The sequence below is a fragment of the Gracilinanus agilis genome, chromosome 4, assembly GCF_016433145.1.
Source record: "Gracilinanus agilis isolate LMUSP501 chromosome 4, AgileGrace, whole genome shotgun sequence".
NCBI classification, from domain to species: Eukaryota; Metazoa; Chordata; class Mammalia; order Didelphimorphia; family Didelphidae; genus Gracilinanus; species Gracilinanus agilis.
In genome coordinates, this window is record NC_058133.1 from 7,763,034 (window position 1) to 7,783,215 (window position 20,182).

Consider the following 20,182-nt stretch of genomic DNA (forward strand, 5'->3'; position numbering starts at 1 on the left):
CTGCTTCTTTTTGGTATTAAAATGTTAATTTATAATGATTGTAATATCTTAACTTCTTTGACAGTTCACACAAATTTTTTATTTATGCAAAAATACCTTTTATGCCCTTTTCAAATCTCAACTTCTTCCTAGGAAAAGGGTCTTAAAGGGGTGCCAAATTTTATGCTAATAAAGGAGTCTATATTTGCTAAAAATAAGGGTGGCACTTAGTATGGCACATTGTGTATATAGGTTATTAATAAATATTATTTGAACTGTTGAGTACAATAGTGAATTTGAGAGCTTTTGGCCTGGACCTGCAGTGTCATTTTAGCGTATGGACTTTCTAGCATGGAAGCTTTCTCCACCACAGAGATAGGCAACTGTTAGAAAAACACCCGAAGCCCTGAGTGGATGTGATGTATCTGGGGTTACATTTAGGATTAGTGTGTGTGTGTGTGTGTCAGAGGCAGGACTTGAATCTAGTTCTTCCTCATTCCAAGGAAATTCCAATTCCATTCATTCTTCCATATTGCCCATCTCTAACACAGTTCTGTACAAAATTGTGCTTTTCCCAAACTGCATTTCTCCTATGATTTTCCTTGAAAAAGGTAGAATGCAAAAGAGGAAAAAGGTTGCTAGAAAATATAGCTAAGTCTGTGATACTTTGAGAGGTGATTAAGAAGCTTATATAATCCACCAAGCATTTATTAAGTGTCTATTATAAAAAACAGTGTTCCAGGACACGGGGCCCCAAAGTAATCATGTAGAATGAACTAAGCTCACGAACATACTCCAGAGTTATTCAAAGCCAAGCCTTTTCCTATAGTTCTCGTTCTATAAGCACCAAAAGGTAAGTAAGGATATTACTTCCTACACTTAACTTCCCTCTTAGTTCTTTAGTGCTTTAACTCTCACTTACATAAAACCTCCCATCAGCCAAGCAAAACCCATTTACTTTGAAAACCTGCCTTACAAATAGAAACTATCTCATGGAGGGAAGATACCAGGTTATATTTCCAACAAGTGCTTACATAAGTATACTACTTCCTCTATGGAAATTCTTACAAAATTCAAAATCCCAAAGAGAGCTTTACCTATATAGTATTTAAAGAGGGTCAATTTACTGGGGAACCATGCTCACATTTTACAGAAAACACTAGAAATGGCATTGTGTCAATCATCTTATGGTATAAATAGAAATAACTGCACAGGAAGACTAGCCAAGATTCACAACCATGTGATATACTCAGGATCCATCTTATCCTCCACACTAGAGTACACATTAATGGAAAATTGAGGACAGGGGGCTCTTTACCATTTGCTTTATTTTCTGCATGTCCTCATCTTCCAGACTAGGTCAAGGAGAGAAGAGTTTTCCCATTGCCAACATGATTTCTCTGACATTTTCTCTCTTTTTTTGGGGAAAAATTCACAGAAAAGAGTAGGAGATGGAGATGCTGGGGAGCTACATTCACAAGAGGCTGATGTTTGAGGGTGACCCATTGTTTTTATACTTACAAACAGCCCTTGTTTTTATATTTATAGATCTAAGTTATTGCCAGAAAATCACACAATCAACATGTATGAAAGAAAACATCTTCTTGACCCATGGGTGAGAAAAGAATCAATTTCTTGCTGGCTGTTTTTAGGAAGAAGATGTAAAAGCTGAATGACCACTCCATTTGGGTATTTAGAGGAAAGATCTCAAATACCAGCCCTTATCTGTAACAGGACCCTGCCACATTGGTGCTGGATTGTCTTGAAAATATCTATCAAACACTTTGAATGACAATAAATCAAACTCATAAAATGCATGTTTTTTCACCTAATTCTGAAAAAGAAACCCTTCCTCATCACAAATTCTTTTCAAATTTCAGAAATTAGTGAATTATTTTTGTTCTTCCTGCCTAGAATATTCTCCTTTCTTAAGACTGGAAAATGAGTGCACCTTCCTTATCACAACCAACAAGGTCTACCCAAATGACACCAATAAGCAGATAGGCTTAGGCACCCCAAGAGTGCCAATCCTGTTCATAAGAGACCAACCATCCCCATCAACTGCCAAGCAAGTGTCACCCACAGAGCAGACAAATCAGCCTCGCTGCCCTGAGGGAGACGCAGGAAGAAACACTGTGTTCCATTCCACCAGCACCCTCTAGCAGTGGTTCCCAAACTTTTTTGGCCTCCTGCCCCCTTTCCAGAAAAAAATATTACTTAGCCCCTGGAAATTAATTTTTAAAAAATTTTAATAGCAATTAATAGGAAAGATAAATGCACCTGTGGCCATCACTGCCTCCCCCCCCCCCAGATCACTGCAGCATCCACCAGGGGGTGGTGGCGCCCACTTTGGGAATCGCTGCTCTAGACCACACTGACCCCAGTGAAGGCAGCTTAGAATTCTGACCCTCAAAGCTTTGGAAATAGATCAGCTTCCAGTCCAGTGTCCACAGCCATCACTCTGGGAAGCAGCCCCTATGGAGATGGAAATTTCTCCTGCCAAGGATATAACCATAGCTATTGAATATCCAGAAAGAAAAGGTTCTTGCTTCCAAAGTTCTTGGCCCCATCCAATGGTTTCACATAAAAAAATGACATGATTTTCTAAGTAGAATGACATTAAAGCCTTTGGTCCTAAGGAGCTTGGTACCTTTCTAATTGATGTGTATCTAAAACCTTCCCTTTGCCTTGTTTTTTTTCCCCATCAAAATGGAAACTCCTTGAAAGCAGAGACTACCTTATTTTTCTGTTTGTATCCCCAGTGCCCAAAGTAGGTGCTCATTAAATGCTTCACATTTATTCATTATAGACCACTCTAGAAGTTCTCTTTTTACATATGCAGCAGGTAAGTTTTAGTGTAAATTTCAGGTTTTAATAAAAGGTAGATTACCCATAATTCCAATAAGTCTAGTTTTTAATCAAAACAAAACACTGTTTTGGTTCCATTTAATAAGCAATATGTTATGGGACATTTAAAAAATATCTGCAAATACAGAGATCGGGCTAACTGTTTGGGGGATCGAATTTGAATATGGTCTTAAATAGCAATCGATATGGATGCATTAACAGAAAAATGGTAATTTTATTTATTTATTTTAAAATTCAGGCATATTGTAATCCAAGGATTATATAAGGCACCATGATGGCTGACTGCCACACAAAGGACCTAACATCAGCCCATCTACTTTCCCTTCTCCTGGCTGGAAAGGCAAAGTAGATTCTTCAGTTTCATTCATTCACTCTGCTGAATTTCATCAGTGACCAACTCTTAGGAAAACGAATCCAGTCCTTCCCTCAGAAGCACGTATTGAAACGATACAGAGAAAACAAATCCCATAACCTCCACCATACAGAGATGGTCACTTCTCCCACCGGACGAAAACGAAAATTAGAAAATCGCGCCAAGCATGTGCTCACTTACTTTGGTAGAGTTTTCAAGTGATTTTCTCTTAATTCCAAGATCCGCAATTTGACAAGTCTATAAAAAGAGACACAAAGTTGTTTCTTAATATAATCATACAGCCAAATGGGGCAGAAGCCAGCATCAGGGACTTCTACCCCCTTATTGCCTAGAAAGCAAGAAATGTCTAAGAAAATGGGTACCATATTTACATACATTATAAAAAGGAGTTTTGGAGAATCAACATAGTTCATTAGCCTAGTCTTGCCAGATTTAGAACCCAGAATAATATTACCTCCCTTTATAAAGGATGATGAGACCCCAAACATTTGATGACTTGTCAAGCACACATAGGTAGTAATTTGCAAAGTGGGGAATCGAAATTCAGTTTTCTGATTCCAAATTTGGCTTACTTTTATGCTACTATTCAATTTTTTCAATCATGTCTGGCTCTTGGTGGCCCCATTTGAGGTTTTCTTGGCAGAGATACTGAAATGGTCTGCTATTTTCTTTTCCAACTCATTTTACAGATGAGGAAACTGAGGCAAGAGGGGTTCAGTGACTTTCTCAGGGTCACATGGCTACTACATGCCTAAGGCCATATTTGAAGTTGGGAAGATGAGTCTTCCTGATCCTAGCTAGGCCTGGCACTCTATCCAGTGCACCACCTAGCTTTTTATACTCATCTGTATTTGGGACCAGAGAACTTAGGTTTAGATCCCACTCTGATACTGTGTGCCTTGGGTCCCAGGAGCTCTCCAAGCCTCAGTTTCTTCAACTGTAAAATGAATGGGTTGGACTAGGGACCTTTAAGCTTCTGTCAATCACTTCGTCTATGAACCTAAGAAATTCCATACATTTTAGCAGCCCTATTTTCTCCCCCTTCCATTTGTAGAGATGAATATTGCTCTGTGAGGAGAGGCATCTCAAGATCATTTAAAATTGCCAAGTTTTATTTCAAATACCCACATGAAACTTCAAGGTTTTTATTAAATAGTCTCCGATATCAGATACATTATGAGTAAGGGGCCCCAGTGCACAGAGAGCTGATTCCAGATTCAAGAATCGATGGATTCAAGTCATACCTCTGACAATTATTGGCCATGTAAAACTGGGGAAGTCGCTTCGATTTCACGTGCTCTAGGCAGCTCTCTAAGATTCCAAGTCAATGGCACATTGGGAGATTCTTGAACTCAGGAAATCCCACATCTTTCCCTTTTCTCCCTACAAGCTATTAGAAAGCAGAATCCCTGATTCCTTGTCTGGGACACTAATTCTATTCATTGATTCAATAACCTAAGCATGGACGGACCTAGGTGTGATGGGGAGGTAAAGGAGAATGAGACAGCAATCGCCCTAACGTGGCTCACCATTTAGGAGGGAAGCAAACAGATTTCTACAAATAGCTATCAAATATGGAAGACTTTGAGATCTCAGTGAAAGATCTAAAGAAGGAAAAATGACCAAATTTGTTCCAGATGCTTGCTAAACCCTGGGAGGAGGTGCTGATATTATTTCCATTTTCCAGGTGAGAAAATTGAGTCAGAGCGAGGTGGAATGACTAATGTTACATGGCTAAGAAGTGTCTGAGGGCAGATTTGAATTCAGGTCTTCCTGATTCCAGGTGACGAGAGCAAGTATTGTTTTATTCTTTTTCTTTTTTATCTTCCCAAGTTTAGCCCAACGCCTGGCACCTACTGAGCGCTGAATAGATGCCTGTTGATGGATCATTATTGGAAAGTGAAGAATACAAATAAATATCAGTTTTGTCTCTATAGCACCAAATAATAGGTTCGGCTTACTCCTTCTATGAATGAAAAGACTGCTAAAACTCCATGAAGGGACAGCTAGTGGATTGAGCCAGGCTCGGAGACGGGAGGTCCTGGGTTTAAATCTGGCCTCAGACACTTCCCAGCTGTGTGACCCTGGGCAAGTCACTTGACCCCCATTGCCCACCCTTACCACTCTTCTGCCTTGGAGCCAATACACAGTATTGATTCTAAGATGAAAGGTGACAGTTAAAAACAATAATTTAGTTAGGCTGACCCAGCCAGGCAGAAAGCTTTGTCCTCTGGCGATTTTAAACAAGCAGAGGCCAGATTGGGGTAGGGGAGAATTCCTGGCTACTTCTTTTTCTTTGAAAAATTTGATTAAAAATTACTTCCATGACTGGTATTCAGATTCCACGTGTGGCCTTCCCTTTGGTCGTCCAGCCCTGATCAGTCTCTCTCTTAACGACTTCACAGCTTGGGCCAGCAGCTGGCCCCACTCTCCCAACTCTTCTTAATCCGACAATATCTTGGTCTCTGCGTGCTTTCATCCGTATCCCTTTGTATTTCTGTGCTTTATAATCAGCATCTCTGCCCTAGTTGCTTTCCTTTCTGGGCCCCGAGTCCTTTCTTCCTCACGTCCACTTTCATTTTTTATGATAGTTTTTGGAATTCTATATTCAGTAAAATCTTTTTCTGCCATGTCGATTGGACACCCTACCAGGAAAAGACATTCCCTAAGCATTTATGTAACCTCAGATCCTTTCCCCATTTCGAGGATGGTCCACAGAAGGGAGACTCTTTGTTACTTTGAGGGTCTATTATGTTTGTCGGAGCTGGGACTCGCTCCCCACCAGCTCAGATGGCCACCCTCCTGATTTAGCAGATGGCCTTTGAGAGTCCCTGTGGTCGAGCCTTTCATTGTAAGTGGCTCACCTGGGATGGACCCTCTGGATTGGTCTAGGCTGGTCATTGGGCAGAAGAAGCCTTTGGGCCAGTGTCCAAAGCCTCGGTAGGATCTGGGATCCTCTAGCACAGATGTCGAGGACCAAGAGTCCCTTCCCCATGACAATGGTGCCTTGGAGGAGAACTTCACCGGAGTGAATTCTTTCAGCTCAAAGGAAAATCTCTTTCAAGATAATAACTTTGGTTCTACATGGTTTTTGGTTTAGCCTCAATACCAGGTTATTGATTAAAAGAAAGGAGGGCATTCGGTCGGATGGGACAGGTAAGGAGACACCTTCTAGCTCAGAAATGAGTTGAGATCACACTAGATTGGTGTCTGAAGAACTAGGTTTAGTCCTGGCTGTACTGTTTAAGAGCTGCATGACCCTGGACTTGGAAAATACTGGATGGAACCAGGAAGGTCTAAGTTCAAATCTTGCCTCAGCTACTTAGCCTTTCTGGGTCCTAATCTTCAAAAGAAGGGAGCTGGACTTGATGGCCCTGAGGGTCCCAATCCAACCTTAAATTTAGGATCTCTTGGTCCTATCAGGCGAAGGACACTGGGCTATGGCTTCCTTGAGATAGAATGAGTGTAATATTGGTATCACCAACTTCCTGATGTGGTGAACAAAGTGATGCATAAACATAATATTCTACCAAAATGATCATTGTTCTCATGCCCATCAAAGGAGTTCAGTGCATGTGACAGTGATTTGTAACAGTAAAGCCATAGGTTCAGCATTCAGGGGCAGCTACATAGCTCGGTGGTATGGAGAGCCAGACCTGGAGATGGGAAATCCTGGGTTCAAATCTGGACTCAGATACTTCCTAGCTGTGTGCTCTTGGCAAGTCACCTTACTCCAATCACCTAGTGTTAGCTCTTCTGTCTTGGAACTGATACTTAGTATTGATTCTAAGGAAAGGGTTGTTTTTTTTAAGAGCATCCTAAAAGCATATAGTTCTCATTTATTGGTTTTTGTTAGGCAGTAAGGTAGCTCAGTAAATAGAGTACTGGCCTTGGATTCAGAAAGATCTGAGTTCAAATTTAAGCTCTGATACTCTCTGTGATGCTGGGCAAGTCTTTTAACCTGTCTGCCTTAGTTTTCTCACCTGTAAAATGGGGATAATAATAACAGCTACCTTTCAGAATGGTTGTAGAGATCAAATGAGATAATGTTTATAAATGACTTATATTATTTTCTTCCCTTCTCTTCTCCCCTTTCACTTGTTCCTCACACTTAGAGGAGAAACTTCCTTCTTGTTCTACAAATTAGGAAACAGGTGCAATGACTAGAAGCACCTTCTGCATGCACATACAATAAGAATCAGAGGCAAGATTCCAGGGCCTCTTGGGGACCTCCTGACATCAAATCTAGACCCTGCTTGCCTGCACTGAGAACATGCATGAAGGCTAAGTTATTTACGAAATGTGCTTAAGAGAATAAATGTTATTCTTAATAATTATTTAATTATTCTATATTTTATAATTTAATTCATCTATAATTAATTTAAAAAAATTAAAGTAATAAAATTCAGCCTAAAATTCCTAGCTTCCCTACTATAGTTCTGTAATTTAATCTAATCAACCAGTCAGATTCTTACTATCTGCCAAGCACGATGCTGAGCTCTGTGGGTACCAAGAAATGGTTCCTCTCCTCCAGGAGCTCCCATTCTAATGGAAGTGGAAACAATTGAGTAACTTAGTACCTACAAGGGAAAGGGAGGGAAGGAGCATTTATGATGTGCCTGCTGTGTGCCAGGTGCTGTACTAAGAGCTTTACAAATAGCATCTCATTTGATCCACACAACTTTGAGATGTACCTACAGGATGTATTCAGCGTAAAGGGAAGCTGATCTCGGAGGGAAGACTCTAGCAGTGTTGGGGAAGGATTGAGAGAGGACTCCTATGGAAGACAGCATTTGAATTGAGTCCTGAAGGAAGCCAGGAGGCACAGGTGAGGGGATGAGGGGGCATCTAGATCACAGATCATGGACAAAGGAGTGGGATGTAAGAAGCCTGGAAAGGCAGGAGGACTCCAGGTTCTGTCGTACAACTGAAAACTTTCTGTTTGATTCTAGAGGTCCCTGGGAGGTATGGAAGTTACTGAGTAGTTGGATGACACGGTCAGACTCCAACTTTGGCATCTGTGTAGAGGCTGGATGGTGGAAGAGTCCAGTTTGGTTGTGCAATAGGCAGAGCACTGGAATGAGATCAGAAGATGTGAGTTTAAATCCAGCCTTAGACACTTGCTGATTTGATAATCTTCAGCGGATCGTATAACCTTGGGATCCCTCAGTTTCCTTAGTTTTATGAGCACCTTCCTCCCAGGATTGTCCTGAGGCTCAAATGAGATATCTGTAAGGCATTTTTCAAACTTTAAAGCAATGTGTAAATGCTAGTTATTATTATGTAACAGAACCTACAGTATAAATGTAATTAATCATGGGGCAGATACATTAAAATTGTGGGGAACAGGAAAGGTTTCATCAAGAAAAAAGGTGGCATTTGAGCTAAGTCCTGATGAAGGAAGGAATCATTTGGGAAATAAAGGTGATGCTATTCCTAACTCCTGGCCAAGGAAGACAGATTAGGAAAGCTCCCCCTCTATTGGAATGGGCGTTTTCATCTTTTATCCTGACTCACCTTCCAAGAGGGACAGGCTCCTACTTGTCCAAGGTGAAGTAAAATTAAATCTCTTCAAGGCATTTGTTCTTACCTTCCGAAGTTGGCTGGAAGAAACTCCAGAAAGGCATCATTCAGGTACAGCTGGGTCAGGTTGATGAGCTGTGTGAAGCCATCAGGGAGCCTACAAAGGAGTTAAAGGTTTGGTCATTTCATCAACATCGCCATAGAAACAGGACCAACATGTACATCTCTAAGGAGAATGAATGAGAAAGAAATGTGATAAATTTCCCAACTCTCCTTTGGTTACACCGAGATGGTAGAATTTATCGCGCCAACAATTTTTGTCTGTTATTAAAACAAATGACAAGCCTCCTGTCCATACTGCTATCACAGGGTGAGATTTATATGCCTGCCAAATGAAGGCTGCCTTCTCCCCTTCTTGTGCCCTACTTTGGGAACCTTGGCTGAGGGACTTTTCATGAAAATGATGAGTCGATGCCACTTCCACTGACTTTGAAAGTGATGTTTCTCTTTCAGTTTAGTTCAATTTAGTTCAGTTGAGCTGAGTTCGATTCAATTCATATTTATAGAAAACCTCTATGGTAGAGTGAATGTTGTACTGGGTGCGAAAAACAAATATAAAAGTCTACTTGTTTTCCAGGCTTTTAAAGTCTCCTGGGGAAAAGGGCAGGAGAACATACACATTTTCTGGAAAGCCTATAATTAAAACCTAAAATCGTTAGTAAAGTTGCCAACCCTGGAAATGAAATAAATGACCGATATCTTCTATTCCTTCAAGTTTTTGATATTTAAAATATTTAATATTCAAAAGTTAACATTAGAATCCTCTTTGATCTAATTTTAAAAAACAAGCAGGAAATGGTTCATGTCCTAATGAATGGAAAGCATTAGAGACACCAAACATATATTTCTTTATAAAAAAAAAAAAAGTTAGAAAAAAATGCTCTGGAGAAACCAATGAATTGTCAAGGTGGATGACTGGAGGCTTTTTTTTTTTTTTAGTGGATTGTTATCCATTAGCAATGGTATCCTCTACATTCAAATTCTAAAAATCCTACTGACTTCTTTGAGCCAACGTTGCTCAAATTGTGAGGCAAACAAAATATGACTGGAAAATAAAGATGTTAAATGACCTGTCCAAGTGTCACTGAGTAAGTCTTAATCATTAGGGGGAGATTTATGTAAGACATTACAAAGAACTCTTGAGATGATACAGTGGAGAGAATGCTAAACTGGAATCAGGGAGATCTGATTTCAAATTCTTGCCATTGTCACTTGCCAGTTGGTCATTTATACTACCACTTCTCAGAAGTTCGGTTTTCTTCTCAATAAAAAAGGGCTGATAATGGGCAGCTGGGTAGCTCAGTGGAGTGAGAGTCAGGCCTAGAGACAGGAGGTCCTGGGTTCAAATCCGGCCTCAGCCACTTCCCAGCTGGGTGACCCTGGGCAAGTCACTTGACCCCCATTGCCCACCCTTACCACTCTTCCACCTATGAGACAATACACCGAAGTACAAGGGTTAAAAAAAAAAAAAAAAAAAAAAAAGGGCTGATAATACCTGTAGCATCTACTGGGCAGAGTTTTTGCAAAAATCACAGGAGATTACTAAGAGGTTTAAAAGCTTGAAAACCCCATATTAATGTTATTCTAAATTAAAGAAATTGTCTTTGCCAATAAAAGGATAAGGTTTATTTTATTTTATTTTTTGCCAACAGGCTCCTTCACTTATCTATTTTTTGAGAGACTTAGCTCGTACACTCCACTCACATATGTAATATTAAAAAATAAATTTAAACATTTCACATAGAATTCTTCCTTCTCTTCCTCTCACTACTTTCCAACTTTCATTAAGAAAACAAGAAAAACAAAATCCCGTTTTAAACATGTACAGTCAAGTAAAATAAATTTATTTATTGACTATGTCCAAAACTATGTCTCCATTTGCATTCTGTGATCCATTGTCTCTCTATCAGGTATAGTTTCCTCATCAGACTTCTGGAATTATTTAGGATACTTATTTCTTATTTTTTGACCAAAAAAGCTTACATGATAATATAATTGATTGTTTTTTAAACGTGTTAGAATTGACTTATAAATCCTTCTGGTCAAGAGGGTTTCTTCCCCACCTTTGATATTTCATTTATAACTTGTTCAATTTTTTAAACAGTATTATTTTAATTCTCTAATTTTAGTTTATTTTTGATATTTTATATTTTTATAAATATTCATCCACTTTTTTAGATTGTAAGATTGTTGTAAATCATTTATTTCTCTTTTATCAATTGTAATTCACCTTTTAAATTTTTTAAAAAATATTTTATTTTTTAGAAAAATTTCCCATGGTTCCATGATTCATGTTTTTACTTTCCCCTTTGTCCCCCCTTCACTCCGCCCCCCCATAGCCGACGCACATTTCCACTGGTTTTAACGTGTCATCAATCAACGCTCATTTCCATATTATTGATAGTTGCATTGGTGTGGTCATTTTGAGTCTACATCCCCAATCATGTCCGCATCAACCCATGTGTTCAAGCAGTTGTTTTCCTTCTGTGTTTCCTCTCCTGTAGTTCTTCCTCTGAATGTGGAGAGCATTCTTTTCCATAAATCCCTCAGAATTACATTCAATTTTACCACAGTTTATCAGTCTCTGTGTACAATGTTCTCCTGGTTCTGCTCCTTTCATCAGTTCCTGGAGGTCTTTCCAGTTCACATGGAATTCCTTTGAGCACAATAGTATTCCATCACCAGCAGATACCACAGTTTGTTCAGCCATTCCCCAATAGAAGGACACACCCTCGTTTTTCCAGTTTTTTGCCACCACAAAAAGTGAGGCTATAAATATTTTCATACAAGTCTTTTTCCTTATTATCTCTGTGGGGTAAAACCCAGCAATGGTATGGCTGGATCAAAGGGCAGGCATTTTTTATAGCCCTTTGGGCTTAGTTCCAAATTGCCAGGCAGAATGATTGGATCAGTTCACAACTCCACCAGCAATGTCCTAGTTTTGCCACATCCCCTCCAACATTTATTACTCTCCCCTTCTTTCATTTTAGCCAATCTGCTAGGTGTGAGGTGGTAAGTCAGAGTTGTTTTGATTTGCATTTCTCTAATTATTAGAGATTTAGAACACTTTCTCATGTGCTTCTTGATACTTTTGATTTCTTTATCTGAAAATTGCCTATTCATGTCCCTTACCCATTTATCAATTGGGGAATGGCTTGATTTTTTATACAACTGATTTAGTTCCTTGTATATTTGAGTGATTAGACCTTTGGCAGAGTTTTTTGTTATAAAGATTTTTTTCACAGTTTGTTGCTTCCCTTTTGATTTTGGTTGCACTGTTTTTGTTTGTACAAAACCTTTTTAATTTAATATAATAAAAATCATTTATTTTACATTTTGTAATTTTTTCTAACTCTTGTTTGGTTTTAAAATCTTTCCTTTCCCAGAGATCTGATAAGTATACTATTCTGTGTTCTCCTAATTTTCTTATAGTTTCCTTCTTTATATTCAAGTCATTCACCCATTCTGAATTTATCTTGGTGTAGGGTGTGAGATGTTGATCTAAACCTAATCTCTCCCATATTGTTTCCCAATTTTCCCAACAATGTTTGTCAAATAGTGGATTTTTGTCCGAAAAGTTGGGCTCTTTTAGTTTATCATACACTGTCTTGCTGACATCATTTACCCAAGTCTATTCCACTGATTCTCCCTTCTGTCTCTTAGCTATTATCATATTGTTTTGATGATCGCTGTGTTATAGTATAGTTTAATATCTGGTACTGGTAGGCCACCTTCCTTCACATTTTTTTTTTCATTATTTCCCTTGATATTCTTGATCTTTTTTTCTTCCAAATGAACTTTGTTATAGTTTTTTCTAATTCAGTGAAAAAGTTTCACCTTTTAATTTTTGATACTAGTAATTTGGTTTTCTTCTTTTTTAAAGCCAAATTAGGTAGTAGCCCACATATTAATTTTTAAAAAAGCAGCTGCTACTCATTTTAGTTATAAATTCATTTTTTGCTGATTTTAAGTATTCATTTTGATGTTTAATTGGTGGTTTTCAATTTATCAGTTTTTTTAGTTGATTTAGTTATATTGATTTTTTGCTCTTTACTTTCTCTTTTTTACTGATCAAAGTGTTTAGAGATATAAATTATCCCCTAAATAATGCTTTAGTTCCATTCTCAATTTTTTAGTATTTTCCTTTACTTTCATCTTTTCTAAGATTCCCTATATCCTATTATTATTACTTTTACTTTTCTTTGTTCATTTTTTCCTCTTTAATTTTATTCTTTATATTTTATATAGCATATATTTTATTTCTTGGTATTTCCAATATCATAGATCCACATTTTATTGAAAGGCTTCTTTTATTGTTAATTCAGTGTCCCAAATTCTAACATTTGATATCATGAATAAAACTATATATATATTTTTAAAATCCAGATTGAGTAAGAATAACTGGATAGAAAAAAAAGATAAAGTTTTTCCTACTGTTATAGGTGGACACAGAAGTGGAATTAATTAGATTTTTAAAAAAATACACCCATGTCCAAAATTGCTTAAAACTTATTTAATATATAGTATTGCTTTTTTAATTCACATTAAGCTCCTAGTCTCCAATGCCATATCCTCTTTTCAATTGTTTTGGTGCAGTTTCTTTCTTTTTTCAGTTTCTTCTTGTGTCCCTTAAGGATCTTCCAGGGTCTATGGTGTGTTTGGGAGGTACTAGCACTTCTGGTCTGAGGGCTTGCTTAGGTCTTCTCAGGATTGCTTTCTTCCTCTGGTGTCTACCTTGTACTCCCCTCACATCTGTGGTTCCAAGAAGCTGTAGCATGTGCAGTAGCCACCTTTCCATATAGATAGGCTAAACCATGTTGAGGGTAATCAACAGGTCTCAAACCCAATGGTCAGCTGGAGAGATGTCTACACCAGTTATGTGAAGATATCCCCTACTGGAATAGGCAGATGAGAACAATTTGTTTCAAGAGCCATGAAGGCAGTGGAAGCATCTCTTAGAGCTTGGTTAGACATTGAAGATGATACAGTCTTCCTCTGGATCCCATGCCATCACCAATCATTTGGAATTTTGTCTTGCCAATGGACTTGGATGACTGGAAGAGAGATGAGACTGACAACTTAATGCAACTCTCCCTTGCTTCAATCCAATTCATATACAAGTTAAGACATGATACCTTCAGTTCTCTTTGAAAACAAATGACTAATAACAACAAAAAGGCTCCTTCAGGGTCACAATTTTTCTGTTCAATCATCACTTTCCAGTTTTGATTTCTTGCCTCGGAATTGTATTTTTCCTTCAATAAGTAGGCCCAGGCAGCTTTTTCACCTTTTCTTTTCCCTATACATTTATTACTTTTTGACTCCAACTTAGTTAGGGGCTCCTATTGAGTCTCGGTTATTTTTTTCAGTTTCCTTTTCAGTCTCTCCCCCTAATACTCTTCATGTTACATTGTTGTTTCTTAATTTTAAGTTTCCATTACTTGTCTTGGCCTAATCCAGTGCTTCTTTGTTCTTTTCTAGGAATAGGATCATTCCCTCTTTTGCTTCTCTGATGAAGTCTATCCATTTTATTTCTTAATGATAAAAGAAAATTGTGTGATGATCTTCTTTACAAGTTTGATCATCTAACTCACTTGAAATTTCAGCAAACATCAAATCTTTTCCTCTTGAGATTAAAATTTAACATGCTCTGTCTGCTTCTGTTTTTCTCCTTGCTTGCACTTAGTTCTTGTTTTAGCTTCTTCATTTGCTTTCTTTTATCATTCTTTTTTTTGTGAAATAATCTTCCTTTTGGGTATTAGCAGCTCTGTGTCTTTGTATATTTATACAGGGCTTTCTGGAAACTTCTCAGCAGATTCAACACTCTCAAACATAGCAAATATTGATGCCTTAAGTGATTTATGTACCTAAGATATTTTCTTCTTGACCTTTTTATATGTATAAATAGTTTGATTTGATCTTTACCTTCTAAATGCTCTTTTATGTCTGAATGGTTGAATCTATTGGAAAACCTTTATCATAGATGGAACTGTTTTTTTACTTCATTTTTCTTCTCATCTGTTACTTCAAGGTCCCTTCCCAACTTTATGAAGGAGAAGATAGAAGAAGAGGAGTGAGTTGAGCATCAGTATTCTGTTTGGCATAATCTGCTTTTGTTCTTTCCTTCATACAGAGAACAATAAAAGGTTGTTATCCTTTATTTCCTATTAAGCCACTTTTAAAACCACATCCTCCTTAACATTTCTTTTAAGACTTTTCTCAATCTACCCTCTGTTGTATTCTCCCTTTTCCTCTACTTTTCCTTTTGAGAGAAATACATTTCTTTATTTGTGTCTATATTCTTTCCTAATGTGATCAGTTTAAATGAAAATGAGGTTCAAGGACTCTCAACTCTTGATTCCCCCTTTCTCCTTGTTTATATAGACTTTTATTTGCACACCAAAATTATGTGATATAATTTCCCTATAATTCCTCTTCCTCTACCAACTCCCAGTGTATCCTTCTTCTTCTCCCTTTCCATTCTTCTTTTAAGATACTCAAAATATAACACAACAGCTCACAGGTTTCTATTTAATTAGATTTCTCTATGACCTTTCATGAAAATAAAGATGATATATAAAGAATTTCTCCATATTAGAATGTAAGTAATTTATCCTTATTTAGTCCCTTGTGATTGCTCTCTCATGTTTATCTTTTTAATGTTTCTCTTGATTGCTGTATTGGCAATTTATAGTTTCTATGAAGTTTTGGTCTTTTCATCCATAATGCTTAGAAATCCTCTATTTCACCGAAGATCTCTTTTTTCCTTTTACACTGCTTTTCTGGGTAAATTATTCTTGGTTGTAAGCCTAGATTTTTTTTTGTCCTTTGGAATATTATATTCCAAGTCATCTGTTCCTTTATACTGATGGTTGCTAAGTAGAGAGAATCATTGTTTATAAATCTTTGGTACTTGAATTCTTTTTTTTTCATAGTGTGATCATTGTCAGTTTCTATCTCTGGTATTCAAAGACCTCTCTCTTTGTCTCCCTATGTTGATCTGGGCTTAAAATTCGACTCACATTGATTTTTTCATTGGATTTCATTCTCAGGATTCGGTCTGATTCATTTTCTAGATTTTGTAGTGGAGCTAAATTGGAGGAGCCTTAGCCTTCTTTTTGCTGCTCAACTATCATCTCCAATCTCTCTCTCTCTCTCTCTCTCTCTCTCTCTCTCTCTCTCTCTCTCTCTCTCTCTCTCTCTCTCTCTCTTTCTCCTCCTTTCTCTATAATACATATATATATATAATATATGTGACATATTCACTAATTCAATAAACATTTATTAAATTTCTATTATGTGCTAGGCACCAAGTAGACAAAGACAAAAAATAAAACAACTGATTTTTAAAACATTCTGTTGGATGAAAGCTGAATGCACACAGAAACAGATTTTGAGAATGCATTATATCAATTATATAGAAGTATAATTCTATCAGTGTATTGCTCTATGTATAAAGGGTACCCAAAGCCCATTTGTTGCCTATATGAGCAATAATAAAATTAATAAAATTTGCCAATAGAACTTGTATCTCTGTGCGACACAATGGTTTTTTACTTTTAAATTGCAAGGTAGACTAAATTGTGTCTGTTACATAGAGCAATCTGGAGCACAGGGGGTGTAAAAACATTTGCCCAAGAAATGTCATTGAAAATTATTATTTCTCAATAATAATCAATAATTTCTAGGGCAATTGAGATTTGTTCACATTTGAAACAGATGCCTTTCTATTTGAATGAGAGAACAACTAGGCAAAACTGGCCAAGAGTTTTCAACTCCTTTTGTTTGTTTTGTTTGCACTTTTAAAAGTTATTGGGTACCCCTAAAGTTTTCTATGTAAATTATTTCTATTGACACTTTGTTGTTGTTCAGTCATTTCTGCTCACGTCTGACTCTTTGTGATCCCCATATAAGAAATTTAAAAATGACAAAATTTAAAAATATTTATTTAATTCATTAATGGAACAATAATAAACTCATTATAGTTAACATAAATAATACATTTCCTGCAAAATATCAATATTTTTAAAAACAAAAAATTTACCAAGTGCTATTGTTTTACATATTTTTGCATCTCTTTTTGATGTCTTGTTTAAAAGAAGACTTTTGTATTTTCATATCTATTTCTGCCCTAAATATCTTGAAATGTGTTGTTTTAGTTGAATTAGATGAAGAAAATCTGGCTTTGTACACATATATTGTTCTAAAAAGGAGTGCTTTAATAGATAAATAGCATCTTAGTATTATTAATATTTCTGATCTTGTAGACCTACTTGAAACAGTATCAGGGACACCTAGGGGTCCATTGAGCACCATTATCATTGACATATTATGAACTTAATTATAATAATCCTTTATAAGCTAATACTTTGACTAGTTCCCAACTGATAAGATTTAATTTCTCCTCGTAATTAATTTTTCTTTTCTTATAAGCATTTATAAGTTATTCTATTGGGTGCACACATGTTAAGAATTGAAATAAATTCATTTTGTTAGTGTTACCTTCCAGCAAAATGTGGCTTTCCTTTTTTTTTTCTTTAAAGTAATTCTATTTTTGCTATTGCCTTGTCTGAAGTCATAACTGCTGCTTCTTCCTCTTTTTGGACGTTGTATAGCTAAGATATTCTTTATGTTTCAAATCTGTTTCATGTAAAAACATAGTTAGATTTTGTTTACTAATTCTAATTTAATTTTGAATTCTCACTTATGTTGTATGGATAAATTAATTTTATTCACATTTACGGTTATGAGAGTGATTTATTTATTTCCTTCCATTATCTCTTATATTTTTCATCTATAGGTCTTCTCTCTTTGTTTATTTCAATTTATTGCCTTTCTCTTGTTCCTTTTAACTTTTTGTTCACTGTTTTCTCCAAGCTTAAGGTTTGGCTTAGTGGCTTTTTCCTTCTTTATGTTTCTATGTGCATCCCTGTTTAATTGAACTTATTTCTATATCAAATTCTGTGTGTGTGATAATGTGTATGTATGTTTGTATTTGTATGTATTCTGTCCTTCTTTGACTAATTTTGATGAAAGGGAAGTTCAAGTATTTCCGTCTCCTCCTTCTATGTTTGCATATAGTTCTACTAGGAAAACCCAATTATGTGTCTTAACAAGTTTCTTAATATTTCCTCTCATTATCCCTTAATGTATCGATCTACTTCTTTTCTTTTTTCTTATATTCAAAATATAACAAAACTATAAGTCTTCTGTTTCAGTTGGTTACCTCTGAGCCCTACTGTGGGATCAGAATTCTATAAGAACCATTTTTAATATCCCTCCTCTCCATTAAAATGCAAACCACTTATCCTTTTAAAATCCCTTCTGATTATCCATTGTCATTATCTTTTTATTTTTTTCTTGAATTATATATTTATATTTCAAAGTTACTTGTCAGTTCTTTTAGTCAGGGATATTTGAAAATCCTTTATTTCACTGAAAGACTCTTTTTCCTCTTGTAGAATGATATTGTTTTGCTAGGTAAGATATTCTATGTTGTAGATCTTTGTCTTTTGCCTTTTGGAATATTTCCTTCCTTATTCTCTGTTTCTTTATTGTGATCGTTGCTAAATCTTGTGTGATCCTGATGGTGCTTTCCGAATTTTTTTTCTTTTGTCCAGCTGCTCTGGATGTTGACACTGATATTCTTCAGGGTTGAATATTTTGAGTTTCCTTCAGAAGTAATGATGGATTTTTTTCCATTTTCACATTCCTTCTTGTTCCAGTATGGTTAGGATATTTTCTTTAAATATTTCTTGAAATATGATATCCATGTCTTTTTTATTTTTATTTTTTGCTCATGAATTTCAGGTAGTCCTAGAATGAATATCTCCTTGGTCTTTCTTACAGATCTGTTGTGTTCAACATACAATTTATTATACATTTCTCAATTTTCTAACTCTTTTGACTGTTTTAAGAATTCTTCTCATCCATTTGAATAATTAATTCCCATTTGGCTCATTCTAATTTTTAGGGAATTTATTACTACAGTAAGGTTTTGTATATCTTCTGTTAAACCATCAATATCTTTTCCAGTTGTTTTGTCCTTTGCTCTCATTTCTTCTATAAAAACTTTTATAACTCTTGCATCATTTGTTAAAAAAATTATAATTATCTTTTTGAGCAATCTGTTTTTAATATTTTTATTATAGATATTTAATATTATTTTTTGGTTATATTTAAATACCCAGTTAACTCCCATTAAAGAAGGCATCATTTGGCAAAAAGACACCCCCAAACACACATATAATGCCATCCTACTTATTTTTATTTAGCAGTTCTTTCTCTAGGGGTGGGCATTTACAAGCTGTTCTTCAAATAGTATTTCCATTACTATATATAATGTTGTTTTGCTTCTTCTCACTTCACTCTTCATAATTTCTTGTAGACCTTTCCATGTTTTTGGGAAATTAACCTGCTCATAATTTCTTATGGTATAGTAGTATTCCATCACAATCACATGGCACAACTTGTTTGGCCATTTCTCAATTAATGAGCATCCCTTAAATTTCCAGTTCTTTATCACCACAAAATATATGCTAAAAATAATTTAGAACACATACTTTCTATTCCATTTTCTTAGGAAATAAACCCAATAATGGGACAAAAGGCACATACAGGAATAGGGAACCTATTATCTATCAGATTTATGACTAGGTAAAGAATTTATGAATAAAAAGGAAATAGAAAACACGAGATGTAAAATGGATAATTTTGAATACTTTAAAGTGAAAAGTTTTCATACAAATAAAACTAAAGTAGCCAAGATTATATGGAAAGTAGTAAATTTTGGGGGAAATTTATAGACAGTTTTTCTGATAGAGGTCTCATATGTAAAATATGTAGAGAAATTTGTTAAATTTATGAGAATATAAGCCATTCTCCAATTAATAAATGATCAAAAGATATGAACAGAAAGTTTTTGGACAAAGAAATCACAGTTATATGTAAATATAAGAAAAAATATTACAAATCATTATTGACTAGAGTAATGCAAATCAAAACAACCCTGAGATATCATCTCATACCTATTGGATTGGCTAAAATGATAAAAGAGCAAAATGACAGATGGAGGGAATGTGGAAAAATGATGACACTAATACACTGTTGGTAGAACTGAACTGATCCGATCATTTGGGAGAGTAATCTAGAATTATGTTTAAAGAGTTGTCACTATTTGGTAAAAAGTGTTGGAAGAATTGGAAAGCAGTCTGATATAACTAGATATAGACCAATAGCTTACATCATTTACCAAGATAAGATTATAGGTATTTTTGAGTTATTCTCTTTTTCTGGGTTTGTGCCTTGGTTATTCCTGGCATCATAAAAGTTCTCTATCTATCTATCTATCTATCTATCTATCTATCTATCTATCTATCT

The 20,182-nt window shown here is 36.0% G+C and overlaps 1 protein-coding gene across 1 annotated transcript in view; it reads right to left on the minus strand.

Annotated features, from left to right (window-relative positions):
- LRRC7 (leucine rich repeat containing 7) overlaps positions 1-20,182 on the minus strand; it is a 360,178-nt gene that overhangs the window by 265,427 nt on the left and 74,569 nt on the right. Inside the window, exons 5-6 of the mRNA XM_044674756.1 lie at positions 8,811-8,900; positions 3,401-3,457 (exon numbers count right to left, since the gene is read on the minus strand). Coding sequence (XP_044530691.1) covers positions 3,401-3,457; positions 8,811-8,900 — 147 coding nt within the window. The remainder of the gene's footprint in view (positions 1-3,400; positions 3,458-8,810; positions 8,901-20,182) is intronic.